Raw genomic sequence first — 17,070 nt, forward strand, 5'->3', positions numbered from 1 at the left:
GCTTGTTTAGCCTGTGGGTTCTTAAAAGAAATGGAGCTATCTATATGATTGTGATTACAGCAAGTCATGAGATGGTAGTGAGCCTTAATGACCAAAAGAAGTACTGAAAGGTGAAAATGTTTTATTCAAAATCTCAGTTCTTCAATCCAATTTCTACTTGATTCTTGTGCTCCTTCACACTATCTTGGAGGGCAAACACCAGAACAAAATTAGTTTCCTTGTATGAAGAAACTATCAGATCCTAGTTATACAGCTGGAGTCAGAATGTTTCCTTTCTTCTAAATGAAATTAACTGTGTAAGTACTTTGTAAGTACTTTGAACTTTTTGGAGATGTATTGGCAACATATTGTGTAAGAAAGCTGTGTTCCATCAGGAGTGTTCTTGACTCCAGGGACTGCAGGGCCCTCATTACACCTTTAACTCTAGAGGTTGAAAGGCTCAGGACTTCCAGAGACCATGAGTGGTTTTCATCTGTGGTCACTGGGGTAGGCAAGGGAGGGGCAGGTTCAGGGCTGCCTGACTTGCTTAGGAACCCAGCTATGGAATGCTTGGTCAAGGCCCTGGTCTTATCAGAATGACAGTGTTTTGTATTTTTGTTTTTATCTCTGTTTATGGGAAAGTACATAAGTAATGATGATGGATATGGTGATGAAAAAAAGGAAATACTAAATTGAGAAAAAATGTCTTTGGAATATTATTGCCTTCTTTTGTCTTTTGTATTGTTTGGTAAATCACTGCTAATTTTTTTTTTTAAAGGAAACAACAGATAATGAATCTGGCAGATAGCCCAGAATTTCATATGCTGCTTTGGCTTTTTTCTCTTGATTTTTCTCAGAACTTCTTCATTATACAATAAAACTTTGTCACTAAAATTTTAGTTTTATATGGCAAACGGTCCTTCTAAAGGAAACTCTGTAGTTTCATTAGCTCATTCCCACTAATGTCGTGTGAGAGAACGTTTGGTTTTAAATAGAACTGCTGTGCTGTGATTTATATTTAAGAGTTGTCCAGTTTCTGAGGTGAAGGCTAGAGGAAATTGATGCCTTCGTTTTATAATGTAACATGGTTTGTGGTTGTACCTAGTCACCTCCCAGTCTTTCTGTGGTAATTACACCATGGGTAGTCTAAGAATAAGCATCGAAATACAGTTTTCAAAAATCCTTCCCAACCTAGTTACTTCCATTTTTGTGTCCAGACACATAGCATCCCATTTAGAAATAGGATGTTCAAATATACTAACCTTGAACTGTTTTGTTTATCCCCTTTCTTTTTATTCATCTGTCAGGTTTTTCACCTCAGCGTTTTTCTTTTTCTTCTATTTTGGTACCCACTCCCCTCTTTCTCATTCTTTTAAAAATCATCCTCCAGCTTATATTTTACAAGAGCCTTGGGTTAGTGACTAGAGCACTGGCTGCGGCGCCAGGTAGACCTGGGCGGGTCTCACTTCCGGTTCTGGCACCACTGTCTGCGTGTGCTTGATCAAGCCAGTCAGCCTGTGGCGGACCGTAGTTTCCTCACCTTGTAACCCTTAGGATTAGACTGCCGACTTGCAAGTTCCTTAGCGGGTAGAGATACTGTGTAGGAAAGTCCCTGGCATATCCAAAGTGCTAGTTGTTACTAATGTCAACATTATTATCTTTGCTTTTTTCTTTTTTTCTTTTCTTTTTTACTTGTCTTATTCTTTGTATCTGTTCTTAAGGTACTCATTTCTTGATCATAACGATAATTTATCTTCTTTGGTTATTTTATATTTCTTGTTTTTCTGCTTCATCTCTTGCTCTCCCATCTCTCCAATTAATTCTTGGAAACATATTGCTAAGCATAGTTCCAGCAGTTGACCAGGCAGTGCCAGTTACTGGGCTGTGTTTCTAACCACCTCTGGCCCAGAAAACCTTCACATATCCTTTTCTGTCCTCATCCTGCTTAGTCTATTCATTGTCTTTCTTTTTTAGAGTTTATTTGAAAACATATTCTGTCTTGTCTTTTTCTGTCTTTTAATTGTTCAAAAATTGAAGCAGTTGTACCATCCATAAAGCCCTTTGACCCTGACATTCAGTGATTCTATGAAAACAACAAATGCAAGTCAACTGTGGCCCCCAGGTGTGTTGTTAGACCTGTGCACTTTTGCTGAGCTCCTATTACCAGCAGTATTTAAGTCCTGGATAATGTAATACAGTGGTTCTTAACTTTTATAAACCCAAGAATGAGCCAGGCAACTTGTTAAGATGCAGATTCCTTGCATTGGATTTCACAGGTCTGGGTATGTGGAAATCTGTGGAGGCCTTGGTAATTCTGATAAATGCGATCAGTGACTGCATTTTGAGAAACATTAATATGAGAGTTTCAAGCAATAAATGACAGCTTATTCTTATTCAAGAGATTATAGGATTATAGTGTAAGAGGGGCATATAGTGTAAGAGTGTATAGTGAGGCAAAATTAGGTGCTATAATAAAAGTATAAACAGAAATGTTTTGTGGAAACTCAGAGGAAAATTGAGAAAAATAATTTTCTGGAGGAATTGACACTTAAGGTAGGAGTAAGATTTCAGTAAAGGAACGAAGAGAGAAGAGCATTATTGTCCGAGGAACTGCATGAGCAAAGGCATAGCGCTAGAAGGCCTGTGGTGTGTGAGGAGATGGTCAGTACAGCGTCCTGGTGAGGGCACACATTATGTCCAGAGTTTCAAAGGGAGAGGAGGTGACAGGTGGAGGCCTGATTGAAAGTTTGGATTTGGGCCACTCAGTAATGTAAGTGCTAAATAAGTGCGGTTTTGAGGCGAGGGACTGGAGAATTGCCATGGTCAGGACAGTGCTGTAGAAAGATCACCAGCAACACAAGTGAAGGTTGTATTAGAGGTATGGGGTTAAATCCAATAGTTTAACTATTTTACAGTAGCATCCGTTCTGAAGTCTGGTTGTGGGGAGTACTGGCACACATAAAAGAGAGAGGGCAGAGGGAGAGATACCAGGGCAGAGTGGTCGGCTGGATCTAGAGGATGAGCAGAGATACGGAGAATAGGACTCAGATGTTGACCCTGGGGGACAGGGAAGGTGGTGGACCACCACCAGAAGTGAGACAAAGCAATCCAGAGAGCAGTCCAAGAGTGACAGAGCCCAGGGGTCTAGGCACATGCCCAGTTTGAAGTGCAGCCCCATCTTCCATGTGCAGCTGTTTGGTAGGCATTGAAAACTTGGAGATGCTGCTTTGAGAATCATCATAGAAAAACTGCTGATACCATTCAAGTGGCTGAGGCAGCCCAGGGAGAAAATGTGATTCCCCCTCACCTGCCACTTTTTCCTTCTCCCAGCGTGGGTACTTGTGTATACTTTTCCCAAAGCCTGAGAGGTGAGTTTTATGCCCACATTCCCACTACAAGGCTGCCTGTCTTAATAACTGATAAGAGTGTGACTAGTTCTGAGAGTAGCCCTCTAAGGAGACGTTTCTTTCCAGTACTTGAACAATGCACAGTGATTGAGCCGTTTTCCAGGTATATTGATTGGCTCTCTGAGGGGAGGGAAACCCTGCCCCTCTCCTGTGGTCACCAGGCTGGCCCCTGGGCCATTATGTTTGGGCTGAGGAGACAGATTACTTAAACTTGCAGTCTCTGAGGGGGTCTGCCACTCCTTAGCACAGGGGTGTTCAGTAACTACAGGATGGTCCCCCTATAGCACATTTCCTTCCTTATTGGCAGTCTGAGAACGCCTGGAATAGAGCCATAGTTGATAGGTCGGCCTAAGAAAATAGTATTAATTGTCCATTGTTCTCCCTAGTCCTCTCATTACGCTTCTTAGAAGCTAAAATCAGCAACTCCAGCAGCATTTATATTTTCTAAAATTTTTGCAATATATATGTATTATTATAATCAGAATAAACTTTTATATAAAAAATTGTGCTGCTTGGGTCTGTCACTGTGAGAGAGATTGTCCTTCTCAGAGTGATCCCGGCTACCCTGAAGGGACCTGTCAGGTGTTTAAATGTTTCTCATGTAATGGACTCCTTAGGGATCTATTGCAGTTTTAACTCCTCTTTCTATAAAATGATATTTCTCTGAGGCCTCAAAACTGACTGGTATCAGTGAATTTAAGCAAGAACTCCATTAAAAGGTAGAGAACAGAAAAGAAATAGCTCTTTTTTTAAAAAAGAGAAGGGAAAAAAACAGCCAACTGACTAAATGGTAAAGGCTGGTAATTTGTTCTTGAGGAATTGCTTTGAGTGGCTGCATTGAAGCAGGTCTTTATATGTACTTAATTGTTATAAGGGGCTTCCCTGGTAGCTCAGGCTTCCCTGGTGGCTCAGATGGTAAAGCATCTGCCTGCAATGCAGGAGATCTGGGTTCGATCCCTGAGTCAGAAAGGTCCCCTGGATAAGGAAATGGCAACCTGCTCCAGTACTCTTGCCTGGAAAAGCCCAGGGACAGAGGAGCCTGGCAGGATACAGTCCATGGGGTTGCAAAAAGAGTCAGACACAACTTAGCAACTAAACAGCAATTGTTGTGAGAGATAATTGGAGATCAATATGAAGATTTTTCTCTAAAATGACAATTTTATTTGTGATAACTCCCTAAGTTTACAGTTATTTAATTCTGAATTGGAAGCAGAATTTAGAGACTGACAAGGTTGAACCCTGGGCTTCCCATGTGGCTCAATGGGTAAAGAATCTGCCTACAATGCTGGAGATGCGGGTTTGATTCCTGAGTCAGGAAGATCCTCTGGAGGAGGGCATGGCTGCCCACTCCAGTATTCTTGCCTGGAGAATCCCATGGACAGAGAAGCCTGGCAGGCTACAGTCCATGAGGCCTCAAAGAGTCGGACATGACTGAAACGACTGAGCATGCATGCATGCAAGGTTGAACCCTAACACTTCTCCCCGAGCTCAAAAAATACACAGTTCTTTTTTTGTAAAGTGATTTTGGGATCTTAAGTCTTTTCTTATAAGTCATGATGCTGCTTGAGAAATGGAAACCCTAAATTAGGGTATGCCATCCCAGGAAGATTTTCTAGGGTTCTGCAAAGGCAGAAGTCTCACCACCTCTGGGCTAAGCTGGTGGTGCTTGTCTTTTTGATGACTAGACCTTGATCCCTAGATTGCCTTCTCTGGAGATTTTGGGTCAGGACTGTCAGGACTGTCAACGTGGCCACCTGCTTACAAACTTTGATGTGTGTGGTTGTGATGTTGCTTCTGTGGATCATTGTCACTCATTTCTGATGCTTTTCACTCCAGCCACCTCTGAGGAGATCAGGTACTTCTGTTCTTCACAGACTGATAGCCTGTCCAAACTCATTCTTCACTCCTGGAGTTTGTGCTTTTGCTTACAGATTCCTGTTTTAGGATAGAGTGGGGCTGGACTGCAGCTTTAGTGCTCCCTGACAACTTGTACCTCTCCTTGGTCTTGCTTTCTCGCATCTTCTATCCACAGCATCATCCCCAGTCAGTCTTCCCCAAGCCTGCCCATTGGTGTGGGGCTTGGCCTTCATTTGCTCTTAACAGTGGTCTGCAGATGGGAGGAGTTGAAAGAAGAGGCAGATTGCTGCTCTCGTCTATGGTGATCTTGGAAGCTTTCAGAAGAGGTCAAGCTTGAGCCAGACCTTTCACTGTAGATCACTAGATTAGAGCAGAGAATTCTCTCCAGGTAGAGCAGTGGGGTGGAGAAGGCAATGGCACCCCACTCCAGTACTCCTGCCTGGAAAACCCCATGGACAGAGGAGCCTGGTAGGCTGCAGTCCATAGGGTTGCTGCTGGTCGGACACAACTGAGCGACTTCACTTTGACTTTTCACTTTCATGCATTGGAGAAGGAAATGGCAACCCACTCCAGTGATCTTGCCTAGAGAATCCCAGGGATGGGGGAGCCTGGTGGGCTGCCGTCTATGGGGTCGCACAGAGTTGGACACGACTGAAGCGACTTAGCAGCAGCAGCAGAGCAGTGGGGAGGAGGCAGGGAAAAGCCCTGTGTGTGTATGTAGGGGTGTTCTGAGTGTTCTGGCTGAAGCGGCAGACTGTGAGGCAGAGCATAGGCAGCTAATGTTAGGCGCCCGGTCTGTGTTCTGAGCTGGATTAGATACGATTTATTATGCTTCCCCCTTGCGCTGAGATAGCTTCATCTCTAAAATCGTGATGATATCCACTTTACAGGGTTATTACGAAATAAAATAACAGTGTATAAAGCATTAGTTTTCTCTGATCTCACTACCCAGAGAACGTCTTTGAGGACAGAGTGCCCTAGCATGGTAGTCAAGGACCTTCAAGTTCTGACAATACTGCGCCCTTTGCATCTTGTTGTTCAGTCGCTCCGTCGTGTCCAACTCTTTGTGACCACTCCCCAGCCGTGTCAATGTCAGCCACACTGTATCACTCGCTGTTCCTCGAATGCTGGTTTTCTGCTCTCCTGCCTGCCCCCGCACCTCTGCTCTGAGAGCCTCCTGGAATCTCTGTCCTAGTTTTCCTTCTCTCTCAGACAGCTACCTCTCCTCCAGTCAGATCCTATCTGTGTCTGAAACCTGACCCCTGAACCCTGTCCAGGGTAATCTATTCCTCCTCCAAAGAACTTGCTATCTATAGAATTCCTTTTCTGTATTGTGCTCTTAATTACCTTTTAAGGTAGTTCTTAACTCTTGCCTTAGATTCTAAATCTTATCACCTGCATAGCTGTCTTGCACAGCAATGAGTAAATATTAGGTGTTTCATAAATGTTTGTGGGTTCATTCTTGTAAGTAATTTGTTGAGGAATGAATGGTGCTTGTATCCTCATAGAAGACATAGAATCACTTGTAATGATTCTGTATTATAAGCTAATAAAAATGGGATTGAAACTCCTCACAGAAGACTTTAGAAAGTTCTAAACAGTAAAGGGTTATTTCTTAAGTTCTTAGGAATCCTGCTGAAACCCACCTTTCCCCCATTTTGCCCACCAAAGCAAAGTTGGTTGGTTGTCTAGACTTCTATTTCTTCCAAAGGCACGTGAAGAATGGAAAGCTCATCTGAAAATACTGGTTTGTAGTATGGTATCTTTGAAAGAGACAAAGGTAAAAGGTATTAATACAAACAAAAACTTTCAAATATGCATGTGCTCTAGGCCTATCTATCAAATTAGTAGAAACAAGCCTTATGCAATGAAACTCCTCAGCGCAGATTTTTAAAGTTGCTTTGAGGCTTGTTTTAGTCTGGTTCCAGATTCTCATCTCTGTGTATCAGGTATAGGCAGCTCTTGAGGGACAGTGAACCTTCCTCCTTAGCACCCGCCCCGTTCAGTTTGTCACTATCAGTGGATAGATCCGGTGTGTCCACGGTGGCTCTTTGAAGAGACACTAATGCTGAGATGCTGTGCATGTCACTGAGACAGGGGTGCTATGTCAGTAATCTTACTCCACCCTTCCAGAGGCCTAAAGAATGGCAGAGAGTGAGACAGCCTTTGTAGATCTGTAGGGCCTATTGTTGATTATTCAGAGATGACTAGCCTTTGAAAAAGAAACAAAACTGATAGGCAAAAAAAAGGGTGTGTTTTAGGTAACCTCACAAAAATATCATACAGAACCACTTGGCTATGTGGGAAAAGGAACTCACTAAAATACAACTTTTAGGCTTTCAAAAAATTATCTCACGTAACTCGATAAATTTTATTTCTCTTGACCAGTAATTTTGTAACAAAAATAAATTTTAAAATGAGGCCACAAGAGGATTATCTGTCAGATTTCTGACTGCAGTGCTAAAGGTTAGCCCAGATTATATTTTTATGGCACTGTTCTAAGTGTTGTAAAACCTGGTGTCCTGATAGAATATTGACAGAGTTGTATGTGTTGCCATATGAACAGCGTTAATGTATTATCAGATTATAGGGTACTTAGAAGTGTGTTGGTTGGTTAACTTGCTCGACTCCCTAAGGATTCTTTACCCTACAGCCTTGCCTTTGGGAGTTACCTGCTCTGACTGCACAGTAGAAGGATCCACCAGTTACACAGGAAAGGACTTGGAGCTTAATCTAAATGAAAATGAATTTTAAGGTTTGGGGATTTTATTGAACCACTTATCTTCCTTATTCTTTCTTGGCTTTGCTTCACTGTGGCCTAAGGTGAAAGGAGTCCTTTGTTTTGGCTCATCCAAACTGCTCTCTTTAATGTATGTTCTGGACCATTCCCAAGAAATGCTGTAGGGTTATGTTGAGGCCCAGGGACCTGAAGGTGAAACAGAGCTTGTAGTTGTCAGACAGCCTGCTACTGCTCAAAGATTCAGACATGTATGCTTTGCTACTGTTGTAAAACTGGGAACCTTCCCACCTTATAAAATGGCAGTTTTTATTGAGCTTTTCTTTTGAATAAAAAGAAAACCTGGAGAATAAGCCATGTTTGTCATGCCAGCCACTAGAGGGTGGAATAGTCACACTTCCTGAAACAGGTGTAATTCATTCTGATAGAGCAAGACTAGAGTCAGAACGTATTTGCTAGTGTTTATCAATATATCAGTAGATATGTCTGAGTGGCTTTAGTCATGTCCAACTCTTTGCAGCGCTATGGACTGTAGCCCACCAGGCTCCTCTATCCATGGGATTCTCTAGGCAAGAATACTGGAGTGGGTTGCCTTGCTCTCCTCCAGGGGATCTTCCTGACCTAAGGATCGGACCTGTGTCTCTTATGTCTCCTGCATTGGCAGGTGGGTCCTTTACCATCAGTGCTGCATGGGAAGCCCAAGTCCTTCTTTAGGTAGATAAGAATCAGCAGAGGAACTTGTTAAAAAAATGCAGCTTCCTGGGCCCTACCCTCAGAGACTGGGATTTGATAACTCTGGGTAGGACATCAAGGGATTTTCATAATGTGTTTTGAATTTTACTTTGAGAAATGTAGATCCTAGTGTTTTGGGCATGCATTATTGCCTAATTATTTTTTCTCTTAGGATTGCAAAGCAAAATTATTATCTGGAGGAAAAGACAATATCAGAAGCCAAAATGTAGGGAAACTAGAGTGTTATTAAAGCTCTCTCCCTGCCTTTGTCTAACAAGTTTCAAAGGAGACTCACTTGGTAAAGATTAAATATCAAACAGCTGTGAAAAATGTTTTTGTATGGAGTTATATTTTAGTCAATAAAGATCACAGAATCTTTATACTACAAGTCTAAAAGTTTTAAATTAAATACCCCTTTTATGGTCATCTCACAGTACAACCTAGTTTATCCTTTGCCTAATGTCTTGGCATTCTGAAATGTAGTTGTAGAAACTCTCTAAGTACTAACAGAATTTATATAATCCTGTCATCATCTTGAACACATAGAGAGACTTTCCTTTGTATGTAAAGATCCAGTTGTTGTAATGTATAATGTCCTTCTTGTAAGGATAACTCAGAGCAGTGGCCTCCTTGGGAAAGCTTTGGAAATGGTCTTAAAAGGCAAGAAGAATGTCATTAAAATAAAATGACAAAATAAAATAAAATGTCATAAAATAGAATCATTCAAAACTGTGATAGAATGCTGCAGCTCAAAAAGTTAAAAGGATCAGGGACTGAGTAAAATGAATCTTGGTTCTGAAGTTAGGACCTCAGATGAAATGAAAGGAAGATATTTTTTCAGATGTTTATAGAAACAATCATGTCTCCTATGAGCCTCTCAAGGGCCTTCTTTTCTTCAAGAACACAACCCTCCACTTCCACATATCTCATATGAAGATTTTCCAGTGACATTTCCTCTCTCCTTCCTAGTTTTCAGGATTCGTCTGTGATTTTATGTGCAATAAAAAGAAAGTCCTGGAACCCCACATACACATATGCACACACAAGCACACAGAGTTATGAAGAATTATTTTTGAAATTAAAGGCCAAAAATGTTGTCTGTGTCATTCTTTGTATGATTTTATGGAAAAGAAACTTTTTTTTTAAGAGATGATGCTCTCTTTACCATAAACTTTGATTAGTAGCACTTTTAGTAATCTATATGTTATTAATACGACAGTGTTCGTACATTTTGATGTGGATATGAATTGTTACACCAAAGTAGTCCTAGTAGAGGAACCTCTAAAAGAAGTTCAGTTCCTTGAAAGTCCAGTAGATTTCCAATAATGTTAATTACTTGGGAAGCCTATTTGTAGTTAATATCTGGAGCAGGATGATGAAATGAGAATTTGTGCATTATAATCATAGAGCACAGGACTTGGGGTATTAACTTTATTATATAAAATTGCTTGGCTCACATAAGATAAGAAATTGAATCCTTACAAAACAGTTCAACTAATGAATAGTCCAGAGCCTCTCAAACTCTTAGTTACAAGTGTGCCAAAAATGGATCTTTTCCTCAGTACTTGGGGCAGCCGGGAGGAACCTGGGCGTGACAGGAGTCCCTCAGCTCATCACCTCTGCCTCTTTATCCATCCAGTGTGTTTTCTGTTTATGCCATTATGTGACAAAGTTGGGAAATGGTGGGAAGACTTTGTATTTTAATTCTTTCTAGTTTCTGTTTATTATTAGTTGATTATAAACTATTTCTGTTTTTTATTAGTTGATCACTATTCACCAAAACTTAATATGTACTCTCTTGATTATTATCTTAAAAGATATCCCATGTAGCAACATTATCAGTGTCTACTTTAAAAGATATAAAATAACAGTTGTAGTTTCTTCTAAAGTTCTAATCCAAGGTAACTTAAAAACAGTTTTGGAAAACATTTAGACCATCATGTATTCTGTAATACAGTTGGGTCACTGCCGATTCCCATGATAAATGTGTTTAAACAGAAGCTTTCTCATTCATCACTAACCTCAGCTTTCATCCAAATTTATTTAATGATGATGCAAGCCCACAGCGTTGGTGTTGCAGTTCATCACCATGGAAGTGTTTCTGTCAACAAATCCTTGCTTTGCTATCATGAAATTGATTTTGCAGGAAAAGGAGGATAATTGTGAAAGATGGCTTTTACTTCTAAAGATCTTCACAGTTTTCCTGGGTGTCTAAATGAATTGTGTTTAAAATCAATAACTGGCAATAAAATTGACCACACTAAATTAACAGTTATGAGGTTGGAAAAGGGAAAATGGCAGTGAGCTACTTTGTCTGAAATCATGTTTTTGGAATGTGGCTTGGGGACCAGATTTGTAATATGAAATGTTCCTCTGAAAGCTGTTGTTCTCTGCTACAGAGGTACAGATTATGCTGACAGTCCTGGTATCAGAATTCCTAGGATGCTTTTTCTTTCTTTAAGGATTACTGAGTTTTTCTCACCTACCTTGAAAATCATATAACAATAATCACAGAAGAAACTTCCTCAACTAACATACAGTATTTTAAAAAATATGCCTTTTCTATAACTTATGTTTGTAACTATCTTTGCTTTTTATTTGCTTGTTGGGAGGTTAAAAAAAAAACAACAACCTACAGTCAAATTTAAGCTTCTGACTGCAGACCACTAACAAGTAAGGTAGGAAGCAGCTACCTTAAGTAGTTCAAACTATTCTGGGAGCCAAATAGGAGAAAAGAACAATAATGACATTTTTGGTTCGAAGCAGAGAGTTCAAGAGCATATGTTTTAGTGGCTAATTCTAGGCTGATTCTAGCATATGTTTTAGTGGCTGTTTAGATGTAGACAAACATTTTAAGGGGATTTTTAATGTATGGTAGAAACACAGTCAATTCTTGATTGTCAAGGTAACTTGTATTTCCAAAGGTGCTTTTTCTGGCTTCCTAACACACTTCTTTCTTTCACCTGACATGCCTCAGCTCATACATGCTCACAAAAGCAAATTAATATTATTTTATTCAGCGATTATGAGTAAACATTTTATTAAGTTTCTAAATTCCTAATATGTGCTAAATACTGTGCTGGGCACCAGGGATATTAGGATACATCTCAAGCGTGAAGTCAAGTTTGCTCCTGTGAGATCTTGTAGTTCACCTTGAAATCAAAGAGCCATAAAATTTTATTTATTTCAGGTACTTCCTTCTCCTCTAATACCTGATCAGAAGTTGACTATAAATGGGAAATAGGTCCTGTTTGTGTTTAATGAAGAATTAATAGACATTATGAACAGGAAATAAAATTCTATTATACATGCAAAAAAAAAAAAACAAAAAAAAAACACAGAATGACCAAAAGAAAATTCAGCAAGCAATGGTAAAAATAACAAATTATTTACTGCTTTATAATGTTAAAGTATTTCACCAAGACAAGTTGCAGTCAAATTAATGTGAGTTATGGAAAATGAAATACATAAAGATGTATTTAAACAAGTGCAGACTAAATATTTTCCATACAGGGTATGTAAATGAAAAGATATACAGTAAGTGCACACTTGATACGACTATGCAGGCAACAGTTAGTTTCAGATACTCTTGGATAGTTCATGCATAAACCTTCCCAAAGTACAAGTTCAGTCAGTCTTTGGGGGGATGTGGAGGGATAATTAAAAAGGACTGAGTTCCTTGCAATATCAGTATAAACCGGATAAGGAAGGGTCGTCAGTTATATATATTACTTACTGTAATTTGTGACTGTCGAGGAAGAGGTGTGGCTGTTGGTGTGATAGTAATGCTGCTGGTGACTTTACTGGTTGTTTTGTTTAGTGCCCCATTAGCTAAGCCTTGAGTTCTGTTATCCTGCAGTGGTGTTGAAGGGCTGGCAGGTCTCACGGGGCTGGCTACAGCTTGCATGTAAGGACTTCCTAAGTGAATGTGGATTTTATTATCCTCAGTAGTTATCACACTTGAACTGTTACTGTTTGAACGCTGAAACTGCCATGATGACTGCCGGTCAGGGGAGACTCTGAAAATTGCGTGCTTGGCACTGATCTCTATCGGCTCGGGAGAGCGTCCCTGCTCAGGGGAGCTAGCTGAACCAGTAACAGCCAACACCTGAATAGGTGACATTGTCCTTTCTGGAGTTATGGAACCACAGGACTCTGGGGTCTGTGCCCTGGCAAAGGTTGCCATGGTAATTGGGGACATGCCTTGCTCTAAATTCATCAGGCCTTCAGCAGAGGTTTTTGATTTCACTGGTGTTATGGAGGCATTTTGGAGGATGGTGATCCTTTGCTTTGGGGTGCCACAGTTTGGTATCACTGCAGTGCTTGTGTAAGAGTGAGGACTCTCTGTGGTCGGACTTGTGATTTCAAGAGTGGCTGTGTTTTGGACATGGTCTGGAGTAACCTTTATATGAAGTGGTTGCCCAGGTGTGTGGCTTAGGACTAAATCTCCGGGTTGCATGAAGTTGCCATTGGGTTTAGTCTGTATTTTGCCATTCTGAGGATGGCTCTCCTTGGATTTCATCCAAGGAATCCAGAGCTTCCTGTTAACAGGACAGGGAGTGGATGAGTTGCATTTGAAGGAAAGCGCAGACTCCTCATCATTAGGGTCCTCATCCTGGTCCTCACTCTCCTCATATAACTGACCATTGATGACAGCTCGTTCCAGAGGAATGAGACTCTTATAATCAGGTGGCTCATTGTCTACTGCTTCTGTCTGAACTTCTTTAGAAAATACTTGAGGGTCAGAGATTCTTCTTCCATTGAGATTGGGCCGGAGGCTCTTACTGAAGTGACGATACCGCTCTAACTCTTTAGTGAGGTTTTCAATCTCTCTTCCTAAATCTCTGTTCCTGTTCTCTTGTTGATTGAGTTTCTTTTGCAGAACTGAATGATCTCCCTGGAGGTGACATATCAGGTCCTCAGTTGCCATGTATTCATGAATTTTCTCTTTCAGTGCATCCACTTCTCTTGAGAGGTGACCTGACTTAGCTTCTTCTTCTTGAAGCCTTTTGAAAAGCCATTGTTCATGGCTGGACTCTGTCTTTTCTGCTAACTTGTACTTGGCAAGTTCCATTTTAACATGCTCCAGCTCTTCAGATAAAAACTGAGCTTTGTCGCGTTCATTAGCATACCTTCGTTCCAGAGTCTCGTACTCATCTTCAGTTTTCATGAGGTCATCCTCAATGGCTTTCATATCCTTTAACTTCAGTTTCAGTCTCTCCACTTCTTGAGAAAGCTCTTTAATCTTATTGTTCTCTTGGTGTAATGCTGTTGTGGATTTACCAGAATCCTGATTTAATTTGTTTTTTAGGAAATCTTTCTCAATTGCTTCCAGGGATTGAAGCCTATTTTTCAACACATTAACCTTGGATAGGAGATCATTTCCTTTCTCTTCCTCTGCTTTCAGTTTGTTTTTTAGATCATCTCTCTCTTTGGTTACACTGTACATTTTTTCTTCCACATCAGTTTTGGACTTCAGTGCCCTTTTAGTTTCCTCAATTAACTTCTCAGTAACTGTTGTCACTTTATTTTGCTCCACTTGGAGCTGAGAAGCAGCAGCTTGTAACTTATCTTCAGTTTGCTTTAATTTTTCACTCATTGTTTTCCGTTCATCTACCAGCATCACAGTCAATGTTTTCAGTTTAGTTAAATCCTCTTTTAAGGTGAATTCTGTCTTTTCCAGACGACTTTCAATGGCTTCTAGCTCTTTGATCCTTATCTTTAAACTCTCTAGTTCCTGAGACAGTTGCTTTGTGGTCATCCTTTCTTTTTCTAAATTGCATTTCAGCGAGTAGCATTCTTGTTTGCTTTTGCTGAAAGCATCTTCTAATTTTTCCAGAGCCATAATCCTTTTATTGAGTTTTTCAACCTCAAGTTTAAAGTCTTTACTCTGTGATGTTTCCTTTTCTAGCCTCTTATTGAGATCTCTGCACTGCTCCTCCATTTTTATGAGCTCTTCATCCTTCCCTTCCATTTCTAGCACACGTTTCCTGAGCTCCTCCACCTCAGTCATGATACTAGAGTTTCCATATTCTCCCTTGTTAATTTTTTCTTTTATATCTTGCAGCTCTTCTTCTGCTTTCCGTAAAGACCTGTTTGTCTCTTCCAACTCATCAATTTGCCGGCTGAGTGCTGCCAGCTTTTGTCGAAGCTGGCGATTTTGGCTGTCCTCATTGGTGAGCTTCGCCATAACTGTTTCTTGGTTCTGGTGGAATTTTGTGGTCTGCGTTTGCAGTTCGTTCTCTAGTCTGGTTGCCTTCTGTTCTTCCTCCTGAGCTCTGGCTTCAGCAAGGGCTAGTTTAGCATGTGTTTCCTTTGCACTTGTGGTTAGGTCCTGGATCTTCTGTCTTTGAAGGGCAAGTTGTGCCGTCAGCCTTTGTTGTTCGTCCACCACCATCAAAGCAAAAGACTTCAGTTTGGTCAGCTCCTCTTTCAGGGCGGTGACCCTCTTCTCTTTTTCCTGCTCCTTCTTCTCCCGGGACTCAGTTTCTTGGTCAATCAGCCTTTTTAATCTGAAAAATACAAGAGTGCGTTCTATTTTGTAACTGGTGCTTTCGTAACTTACAGGCTGTGAGTAAACATGTATATAATTTAGACAGTATCAACTCATACAGTAATGGAAAGGAGTTCCTGAATTTGATGGAGGTGGGGAATCTTGCTCTTTTTTTCCACTTCCTGCTTTCTTCCCACTCCTCATTGATTGTTAACAGTTTTCATTCACCAGGAGCCTTAGTGAAAGAGTAAGGACAAGAATGTTTGGTTTAAATTGCTTGTGTAACATATAATCAATAGACATTGTAGCCTGAAGATTGTAAAAACAAGCACAAGCTTAAGACTCACTTGGACCAAGCTTCAAGACTGGCCCTACTCTTACCAACTAATTAACCTGGGCAGTTATTTAACATCCCCTGGGCTTCAGTTTCCTCTGTGAAAACTGGAGGTGATAACTTACTTTATTATCCAGGGGCCATTTGTGAAAACTAAATGAGATAATTCATCTAAGATTCTCATAGTGCTGACCCATAAGCATTTGAGAAGTTTTGTTGCTGTTGATCTGTTTTATTAATGTGGTTATTATTGTATTTATCAAATGGTTTGCTTGAAACATTATAATATGTGATTACTAATGTTTGATCAGCTTCCTTATTCTTAGTTAAGATTAAATTTATTCACATTGCTTATAAGTTAGGCACTTTACTAATGGACCTATTTGCCAGTTTAAACTTGGTTTACACTAGCCTGACATTGTGTCAGGAATCCATGCACATCTATCTTTATTCCTACAGTGGATGGTAGTTGAATGAGAGGAACTGACAAGTACCTGAAGGGGTTTAGAGTCTTCATAACATATGGGAAGAGGGTGGGATTTGATACAAAAGAGCTTGATGAGTGTCAGATATTAGAAATGATGGAGGAAAAACTCTTATCAGGAACCCTTTTGAATCATGAGTCCTTTGAATGATGACTTTGATAACATGTTATTTTTTTGTTTTAAATTTGTCAATAAAACATGGAAGACATATTGTTTGCAGTATAAACTCTCTCTTCCACACACTTTTTCCCTCAGTATTGAGGTCACAGTTTTAAATTTGTGGCACTCCTAATTACACTGGGAATGGGCTGATTATAGAGGATGTAATTACAGCTTTGCAGTATTGTTATACAGAAGCTAAAATAGGATGGAATCCCTGAAGAATTTAACTGAAGGACTTGTCATAGGTGAAAAGTTGTAAATATTTGTTTTCTTGATCAAGCATAGAGAGTTTTAGTGTATCTTATCTACTAGGAATGAGTTAATTATCCAATGCAAGTCTTTAATCCTTCCCACAGAACTTTCTTTTTAAAACATTGTACAGGGAAATTAACTTGGGGTATTCTTGGAAATAGAGTCCTTTTTGAGATTTGAATCTGCTCTTCTGTAATTACACTATGCAAGAGGCAATGTGTTTAAAATAATTGTATGATGTAAGAACTTTCAAACTTTTTTATGGGGAGGATCCACTTTTAGTTTTTCCTGTTTTGAGAACCTGACAGGCTGGCCCAAGGGCTGTGGCCTGTGCACTTCTGTGGAAGCTGGGGTGGGTTGGCTGATGATCTAATCCACACTCTTGGCAGGAGGCTTGCCCAGGGTTTCTGGCCCTGCCCCATTCCCATTTGATACACATGGGAACCTGAGAAGAGAAATATGGTGGCTCCCTCCTGAAAGGCAGTGGGGCTTCACAACTCCGTGGCAGAGTCCATGGTAAACTGTGCTGGTGGTGAAGTAGTTACAGAAACTGGCAAAGTGCTTCTTCCTCCCACATGAGCATTAGGATGGTATTTAACAATACTGCAGTGAAATATTTTCCCCTCTCTACA

General features: G+C 40.4%; 2 protein-coding genes across 7 annotated transcripts in view; one reads left to right on the top strand and one right to left on the bottom strand.

The window, feature by feature from the left end:
• The window catches only part of CMSS1 (cms1 ribosomal small subunit homolog), a 388,986-nt gene that overhangs the window by 16,119 nt on the left and 355,797 nt on the right, over positions 1 to 17,070 (top strand). The window lies entirely within an intron of this gene.
• Positions 1 to 17,070, bottom strand: part of FILIP1L (filamin A interacting protein 1 like) — a 306,702-nt gene that overhangs the window by 8,848 nt on the left and 280,784 nt on the right. For 2 of the 4 annotated variants that reach the window (XM_055567912.1, XM_055567910.1), the window contains one exon: positions 12,449 to 15,224. The exons of 1 other annotated variant lie outside the window; for it this stretch is intronic. In XM_055567912.1, the coding sequence (XP_055423887.1) occupies positions 12,449 to 15,109 (2,661 nt within the window). In that variant the 5' untranslated portion in view covers positions 15,110 to 15,224. Of the gene's footprint in view, positions 1 to 6,916; positions 7,007 to 12,448; positions 15,225 to 17,070 lie in introns of those variants that run through there. One more of the 4 variants, XM_055567911.1, reaches the window with a different exon arrangement.

Source organism: Bubalus kerabau, chromosome 2 (assembly GCF_029407905.1).
Source record: "Bubalus kerabau isolate K-KA32 ecotype Philippines breed swamp buffalo chromosome 2, PCC_UOA_SB_1v2, whole genome shotgun sequence".
Taxonomy (NCBI): Eukaryota; Metazoa; Chordata; class Mammalia; order Artiodactyla; family Bovidae; genus Bubalus; species Bubalus kerabau.